This window comes from Rhododendron vialii, chromosome 10a (assembly GCF_030253575.1).
Source record: "Rhododendron vialii isolate Sample 1 chromosome 10a, ASM3025357v1".
Lineage (NCBI taxonomy): Eukaryota > Viridiplantae > Streptophyta > Magnoliopsida > Ericales > Ericaceae > Rhododendron > Rhododendron vialii.
In genome coordinates this window covers 38,080,967-38,090,325 of record NC_080566.1, presented here as the reverse complement: position 1 = coordinate 38,090,325, position 9,359 = coordinate 38,080,967, and the positions used below count along the sequence as shown (strand labels likewise).

Below are 9,359 nucleotides of genomic sequence, written 5' to 3'. Positions count from 1 at the left end.
AGCCAACATAGCTCTACAAATAGAATTAGAAAAGCCAGCAAAATAAAATAAAGTAAGGTATCAAGAACGGCCATATTTATCACTGAAAAGCTTCAGCAGAATTCTGCAACACACATTGGCATGCACCTGTATTTGCGGCACATAATAGCACCTCCATTTATTTATTTTTATGTATAAATATATATATTTCGGAGATTCAAGGATGGGGCAGGGCGGGTAACGAACGGGGAACAGGGATGGGTAGGGTTCGGGGCTGGGACAGACCTATCCCCGTCTCCTACCCAATCCCCGAATATTTTTTTAAAAATTCCCATACCCTACCCAATCCCCAAACGAATCCCCGAAGTTCGGGGATTTTCGGGGCGGGGAACGGGGCAGGTTCGAACAGGTCAGCCGAGATTGCCATCCCTACATGTTTCTTCACCTCTTCCTCAACCTGATCATACAGTCCATATAGCACTGTGCATTTATGTTTAAATCATACTCATCTTATCATACTAGTCTTACTGATCATGTAGGGTTTGGGTTTGATTCCAAAACCTATGATTATTTAGTGGTCAGAGTCGCCACCCTAGCTCTATGAATTTTCGGAAGCAGTGGATATGACCGATATGAACCTTGAACCCACACGCATTGATCATAAAATTTAGATCTATGGCATGTGATCATCCTTCCACGTTCTTCCACGTTATTGGATGGGGTTTTCTACTAGCTAAGTTATGATTTTTCTATTGATGTCTGCACTATTGATGTCCTAAACACTGTTGAAGGATCGTTCGAACAAAGATCCTTGCTCGTCAGCGTTGGCTCTGAATTGGAGGCTAATCTTTGTCTTCTGAATGATTCCCTTGCCCTTGTCGCGACAATGTATGACAACCGTCTAGAAGAGACGTAGTTTGACGTGTGGTTAATGGATGAATACGGAGTTCAGGAGTGTTGGACTAAAAAGTACACTATTGGGCCCATCTCAGGAAGTCAGCATCCGTTTGGGTTTTGGCCAAATAACGAAGTTCTTCTAACTGGGTGCAAAAATGGGCAGATTGTGTCAGGCAACCTTAGTACATGGGAGATAAAAGAATACAAACAATTATGTGATTTGCAAGGACTACAATATATACCATGTCACGCCCTCGATTTTCAACATAATTAAGTAATACATTTTAAATAAAGAACCTCGCCTATCATATATATATTACCCAAAAAGGTTCCCACCTGTCTTAAATTACAAATCGAATCCCACGATCAAAGGTTTACAACCTTGGCGCTTTGGCCCCAAAAATACATAAAATGCAAGTACAATCCTGTTTAGAATATTACAAACGTTTAGTCAAAAGGATTAAGATAATGAGTTACAGTTACATCTCTGGCAAAATAAAGTTAATACAAAGATGCTAAAGTAACTACATGAGGTTAGCTTCCAAAAAAGTCTTTCATTCCCAAGCACATATTGCATGCCAGCTATTGTCCAGCGTTTGAACCTGAAAAGAAAGATTAGGTTGAGCTACACTAGCCCAGTAGGAAAATCTCTAGCAATTCTATGTATTAATATGATGATATGGGTAGGAGGGATGAAGTCAAGAAATTCAGCTCAATCAAGGTCAACAACGAACTCACAAGAGTGCCAATAAGATCATTCTAAGATGTGCCTTTGTCTTAATATGCTAACTAGTTCACAAGACATTAACAACTCTAGCAATATCGAAGCGGCTCTCTATCGCCAATTTCCACCATCGGTATTTCCACCCCTTGCGTCACCGTATAACAATCACGAAGGTTATCGTTTTTCCACCCCTTGCGTTACGTAAACCCTAACAACTTGGATCACTGTATTACCACCACTTGCGTTACGTGACCCACTTGAGTCTCCGTATTACCACCCCTTGCGTTACGAGACTCCCTACCCCAACTTCCGACACATACGACTACTCTCTTATTCACTATGCTAGCTATGACTTCCAAACGATCACACTCATACAAGGGACATCTTACAGCATGTCAACAATGTCACATACGAGCCATAAACATTCACAAGTAATCAACAATTAATAGGATGCATTATAACGAAATCTTAACCATGTAATTCTCTATTCGTTTCTTACTAACGGAAGACCAATGGACCAAAGGTAACATTAATCAATCATAGGAATTTAATTGAATGTTCTTGAGATAGGTTTGGAAGTGTCCGAAAGGGTTTAGAAGCGATCGGGGTTCCAAACCATGAAGGGGAAAACTTTTCAGAAATTTCCAGTTTGCTACATGTAGCAATTAAGGGCGCTACATGTAGCCAGCGAACAGAATGAAAAATCTGGGTTTGGTACATGTAGCAATTAAGGGTGCTACATGTACCCAATGAACGAAATCAAAGAAATCTGGGTTTGCTACATGTACCGGGTAAATGCTGGTACATGTAGCACCTGGGTTTTTCAGCACGAATTTACAGCTTTCATGGGCAAACACAAGGCTTTCAAACAACGATCCAAAGCAAGTTTTGGACACCAAATCAACTCATAAACATACATAGATAGTTAGAAATCCCTACCTCGATTCAAGGAGCGAAACCCAAGAGATTCAAATGAGCCCTAGCTCCAAACCTTTGAAATCAACCGAAATCCTCTCCTCCAAGCTTAACCCAAGGAATTTCGAGCCTAAGAACGCGATTAGAAGGTCGAATGAAGGTTGATCTTTAAGGTTTTGGAGGTATAAGGTGGAGTTTTGTGAGAATGAGCAAGAGAGAGAGAGAGAGACGTTGTGGGAAGGAGAGAGCAGCCGAGAGTTTGAGTTGGGAGAAAAAATGATCTCCTACCACTCACACCACTATAAATATACTCACATATTTTTGCAAGTCACACACACACACCCCTCTACTAACAATTGCATCATTTTAAACCACAATTCAAATATTCACCACAAAATTCATATTTTCCCAATTAAGCATTTAATGAACATTTAATTATATATAATAAATAAATAAAAATATGAGTCTCTACAGTCTATCCTCCTTGAAGAAATTTCGTCCCGAAATTTACAACTCAAGCCAATAAGATCATATGTCAAGTAATCATGCTCATGCTGCTACACATATAACCCAAGCAACAAGTTAACAATCATAAGTTTAAAATTTTAAGACTCACATTGATTAATTCGGAAACATTTGCGGGTACTTCTCTCTAATTTCGTCTTCCCTTTCCCATGTCGATTCTTCTTTTCCGAGAGTACTCCAAAGAATTCGCACTAACGGAATGGTTTTACCCCTCAAAATTTGATCGCACGAATCTAAGATACGTATCGGCTCCTCCCCATAAGATGCATTGGCTTCCAACTCTAGTTCGGACCACTCTAGAATGTGTGATGGATCCGGCTCGTACTTTGGTAACATAGACACGTGGAACACATCGTGAACATTCGATAATCTGGGTGGTAATGCCAATCGATACGCGACTTCCCCGATCTTCTCGATAATGTCAAATGGTCCGATATAACGCGGTGAAAGCTTACCCCTTTGCCCAAAACGAGATAGTCCCCGACGCGGCGACACTTTTAGAAACACATGATTTCCCACTTCAAATGATAACGGTCGGCGACGACGATCGGCGTAACTCTTTTGCCTACTTTGCGCGGTTATCAACCGTTGACGAATCACTTTGACTTGCTCGGTGGTTCTCTTTTGTGCTTCTAAAAGGCATTGACGAATCGTTTTCATACTCTCGGAGGTTTCTTTGATCAAATCCGGCCCAACTAACTTAGCCTCGCCCAACTCGGTCCAACAAACAGGTGATCGACACGGTCTCCCATACAAGGCTTCATACGGCGCCATCTCGATACTAGATTGGTAGCTATTATTGTATGCGAATTCGACTAACGGTAGGTGATCTTCCCAACTACCTCGAAAGTCCATAACACTAGCCCGAAGCATATCTTCCAGAATTTGTATCGTTCTCTCAGATTGTCCATTTGTTTGAGGGTGATACGCGGTACTAAACAACAAGTTGGTGCCAAGAGTAGCTTGCAGACTCTGCCAAAAGCGCGCGGTAAACCTTGGATCTCGATCCGACATGATAGAAACGGGTATCCCATGAAGACGGATAATCTTGCGGATGTACAAACGACTAAGCGTATCAATGGAATCCGTAACCTGGATCGGTAAGAAATGCACCGACTTGGTCAATCGATCAACTATCACCCAAATGGCGTCATGCCCCCTTGGTGACATCGGTAAACCAGTGACGAAATCCATGGTTACGTTCTCCCACTTCCACTCGGCCACTGGCAATGGTTGCAACTCCCCCGCAGGTCGTTGATGCTCAGCTTTGACTTGTTGGCACATAAGACATTTGGACACGAAGACAACGACATCTCTCTTCATTCCCGGCCACCAGAACTGTCGACATAAGTCATGGTACATTTTTGTTCCTCCCGGATGCACGGCTAACGGTGAGTGGTGAAATTCCCTCAAAATTTCCTCCCAACATGAAATGGGTACGAACAATTTTCCTTGGTATCGCAAACCTTGATCGGCATGAATCATCCACCCCTCTCGAGCATTTCCGCTAAGAAACTTGGTGTGAAACTCTCCTTCTTCTTCGTCTTGCTGTTGAGCCTCAATCACTCGACTCGACAAGGTTGATTGAATAGTCAAATTGCAATGTAACCCCATCTCGAACCTCCTCGAAATGCAAAGCATATGGACCTAAGTTGTTCATCGTTTTCCACTCGTGGATGGCCAAACTCGCAAGCTGTGTTGATTTTCTACTCAATGCGTCTGCTACCACATTCGCCTCACCCGGATGATATTGCAACTCAAAGTCATAGTCCTCTAAGTGTTCCATCCATCGGCGTTATCGCAAGTTAAGCTCCTTTTGAGAGAACAAGTACTTAAGACTCTTGGGATCGGAAAAGATTTCGAATCTCTCGCCGTAAAGGTAATGATGCCACCCTTTTAAAGCAAAAACGACGGCTGCAAGTTCTAAGTCATGGGTAGGGTAGTTTCGCTCGTGAGTTTTTAATTGCCGTGATCCATACGCCACCACTCGTCCCAATTGCATCAAAACGCACCCTAACCCTTCTTTCGAAGCATCATAATACACGGAGTAACCAACTCCCCGTTCGGGCACAATCAAAACCGGTGCGGTAGTCAACCTTTTCTTCAATTCCTGAAAAGCCATCTCACACGCGTCACTCCAAACGAACCGAGTCCCCTTATGAGTCAATTTAGTCAACGGAGCCGCTAGACGAGAGAAATCGAGTACAAAACGACGATAGTATCCGGCCAAGCCTAAGAAACTACGAATCTCGAACACATTCTTCGGTCTTTTCCAATTCATTACGGACTCTATCTTTCCCGGATCAACGGACACCCCATCCTTCGATACAACGTGACCCAAAAACTTGACCTCGGACAACCAAAACTCGCACTTGCTAAGCTTAGCATACAATCGGTGTTCTCTCAAGAGTTCAAGGACGATAGAAAGGTGAGTTTGGTGTTCCTCCTCTGAAGGCGAGTAAATAAGGATATCGTCCACGAAAACAACTACGAAACGATCAAGATAGGCACGAAAGATACGGTTCATCAAATCCATGAAAGTTGCCGGTGCATTCGTCAAACCAAAGGGCATAACAACAAACTCGTAGTGGCCATAACGAGTGCAAAAAGCGGTTTTAGGAATGTCTTCCCTCCGAACTCTCAACTGGTGGTAACCGGACCTCAGATCGATCTTAGAGAAACAAGTGGCATCTCGAAGTTGGTCAAACAAATCGTCGATTCTAGGCATAGGGTACTTATTCTTAATGGTGACACGGTTCAACTTACGATAATCGATACATAGGCGAAGCGACCCATCCTTCTTTCGAGCAAACAAAGCGGGTGCTCCCCACGGTGACGTACTCGAACGAATAAACCCCAAACTCTCCAATTCTTGCAATTGAACCTTCAATTCTCTCAACTCGGCGGGCGCGAAATGATATGGAGGTACAGAAATAAGAGCAATGCCAGGAAGCAAATCGATGGTGAATTCAATCTCTCTCTCGGGTGGTAAACTGGGTAACTCCTTTGGAAATACGTCCGAAAAATTACAAACAACAAAAGGTAGCTCCCCACGCATGGACACATCCTCATCTAACGCCAAACTTGATAATAAGGCATACATTGACTCACGCTCCTGGGACTCACACAGATCTGGTTCTATCGGTTCCCGACGCTCCCCGAAGAACTCGAAACAAGAACCCCCAGGCGGATAAATACAGACCCAGCGCTTGAAGCAATCTATAGTAGCATGAAAAGTGGACAACCAATCCATTCCCAAAATAAGATCGAACCCCGACATGTTCAACATGATAAAATCAAAGCTAAAATGACGATCTCGGATAATAAGTTCACAACCCCGGCAAATGCGATCTAACGGCAACCTACCTCCTATAGGTGTGTCAACAAACAATGGAGGACTAATACTCTCAATTTCCAATTCCAAAGCACAAGCAAAAGATGCAGCAATAAAAGAATGCGATGCTCCAGAATCGAATAATACTCTAGCGAAGGAGTTAAACAAGAGAAATGTACCCCTCACAACCGATGTTTCCGGGGTCTGAGAAGTGACAGGAGGTGGTGGAGGCAAAATGGTAGATGTGATAGCAAAAGCCCTCCCCTGAGTAGTCTGACCCTGAACATGTCCACCTCGATGACCGGAACCCTGAGTAGGCGTAAACGAACTAGCTCCCCTCTCAACCTGAGATCCCTGAACTGAAGTGGTCCGACGAAAGTGAGACTGTTGCTGTCTCTGAGTACCCCGAAACGACTGCCGGCCAGAACCTTGTCCACCCCTCGGCTGCTGCACCGAACCTGACTCACTACGTGCCCCTTCTCCATGTGGGCAACTTCTAGCAAAGTGACCGGGCTTCCCACAAGTAAAACACGTGTTCAAAAGTTGCGGGCATTGGGCACGAATGTGCCCCGTCTGACCACACTCATGGCATACGATTGAGGGTCTATTGGAAACTCCCCGAGTCCCGAACGAAGAAAAGGGTGGAGGCCTAAAGTTTGATGGACCCTGCGATGTCGACATTTGATCCCTTTGTCTTTTTCTCCCTTGACCACCGAAACTTCTCGACGAAGAACTCACACCTCCCATTGGCTGTCTTGGTTCCCAAACCTTAGGATTTTTGGGTGTCTCCTTAGGTGTCTCAATGCTCCGTGCACATTCAACGACTTCAAAAAACTTCCCTTTGCGTTGCGCCACAACAAACTTCTTCACGGTCTCATGCAACCCCCTTTCAAATCGCCTACACTTCCTCTCTTCGGTTGCCACTAACTCCGGCGCAAAACGGGACAAGGATTGAAACTTCAAAGCATACTCCGACACCGTCATATCCCCTTGTTCCAACTTCTCAAACTCTTCCCTCATTTGTTCACGACACATTTCCGAAAAGTATTGCTCCTCGAAGAGCAGCTCAAACTCCGCCCAAGTTAAGTTCTCAATAACTGGCTCATTTGCTTGAGCCGCGGTCCTTGTCGCTCTCCTTGCGTCTTTCCTTGATTCCAAGACCGACTCCCACCACTCATTCGCTTCCCCGGTAAGCTGAACGGCTACGATATTCACTCGCAAGTCATCCTCCGTTATCTGAAGAGCCCTGAAAAGTTTTCGGATTTGAGCTAGCCAATGATCGGCCACAAGAGGGTCACTACTCGACCCATCAAACGTAGGTGGATTTCTACGGCTGAACTCCCTCATTGCTATCATAGCACGAATATCTGCGCTTTCCCTAGGAGCAGGATTTAAAAGGTTTGCAGCCGCAACGAAATCCCTAGCAAACGGATTTTGAACAACCGGTGTTTCCTCTCCCTGACCATGTCCGGCCCCTTCCCCCGAATTACCATTCGGATTCTCCCCATGTTGGCTAACTTCATCCTCAACTGGTGCCCCTCGGCCACGGCCACGGCCACGGCCACCCCTTCTTCCGATCTCACCTGCTCTAACACGCGTTCTCGGAGGCATCTAGCTACAGTTATAAGAAAAGAAGGGTTCATCAACAACAACATTATCTCATGAGGTCAAAGCCTCCAACTTTCCCAACACGGGTCAAAACAACTCTACGCCACTCTACTGTATTAAAATGCAATGCCATATAAGTCATGTCATATCAATGCACACAAGCACACATATGTCATGCAAAAGGCGTGACATTTTGAATCCATGAGACTGGAAGTCTCCCCACGGTCTCAAAGTATTCAAACCTAGATGCTCTGATACCAATTTGTCACGCCCTCGATTTTCAACATAATTAAGTAATACATTTTAAATAAAGAACCTCGCCTATCATATATATATTACCCAAAAAGGTTCCCACCTGTCTTAAATTACAAATCGAATCGCACGATCAAAGGTTTACAACCTTGGCGCTTTGGCCCCAAAAATACATAAAATGCAAGTACAATCCTGTTTAGAATATTACAAACGTTTAGTCAAAAGGATTAAGATAATGAGTTACAGTTACATCTCTGGCAAAATAAAGTTAATACAAAGATGCTAAAGTAACTACATGAGGTTAGCTTCCAAAAAAGTCTTTCATTCCCAAGCACACATTGCATGCGAGCTATTGTCCAGCGTTTGAACCAGTTGAGCTACACTAGCCCAGTAGGAAAATCTCTAGCAATTCTATGTATTAATATGATGATATGGGTAGGAGGGATGAAGTCAAGAGATTCAGCTCAATCAATGGTCAACAACGAACTCACAAGAGTGCCAATAAGATCATTCTAAGATGTGCCTTTGTCTTAATATGCTAACTAGTTCACAAGACATTAACAACTCTAGCAATCTCGAAGCGGCTCTCTATCGCCAATTTCCACCATCGGTATTTCCACCCCTTGGGTCACCGTATAACAATCACGAAGGTTATCGTATTTCCACCCCTTGCGTTACGTAAACCCTAACAACTTGGATCACCGTATTACCACCACTTGCGTTACGTGACTCACTTGAGTCTCCATATTACCACCCCTTGCGTTACGAGACTCCCTACCCCAACTTCCGACACATACGACTACTCTCTTATTCACTATGCTAGACTTCCAAACGATCACACTCATACAAGGGACATCTTACAACATGTCAACAATGTCACATACGAGCCATAAACATTAACAAGTAATCAACAATTAATAGGGTGCATTATAACGAAATCTTAACCATGTAATTCTCTATTCGTTTCTTACTAACGGAAGACCAATGGACCAAAGGTAACATTAATCAATCATAGGAATTTAATTGAATGCTCTTGAGATAGGTTTGGAAGTGTCCGAAAGGGTTTAGAAGCGATCGGGGTTCCAAACCATGAAGAGGAAAACTTTTCAGAAATTTCCAGTTTGC

At 43.8% G+C, this 9,359-nt stretch overlaps 1 protein-coding gene across 1 annotated transcript; it reads right to left on the bottom strand.

Annotated features, from left to right (window-relative positions):
* Window positions 1-4,835: 4,835 nt before the first annotated feature.
* LOC131303212 (uncharacterized) lies at window positions 4,836-7,985 on the bottom strand. The gene is made up of 2 exons (XM_058329981.1): window positions 6,554-7,985; window positions 4,836-6,409 (listed from the first exon to the last, which is right to left on the bottom strand). The coding sequence occupies exons 1-2, from the start codon at window positions 7,983-7,985 to the stop codon at window positions 4,836-4,838; spliced, it is 3,006 nt and encodes a 1,001-aa protein (XP_058185964.1).
* Window positions 7,986-9,359: the final 1,374 nt, after the last annotated feature.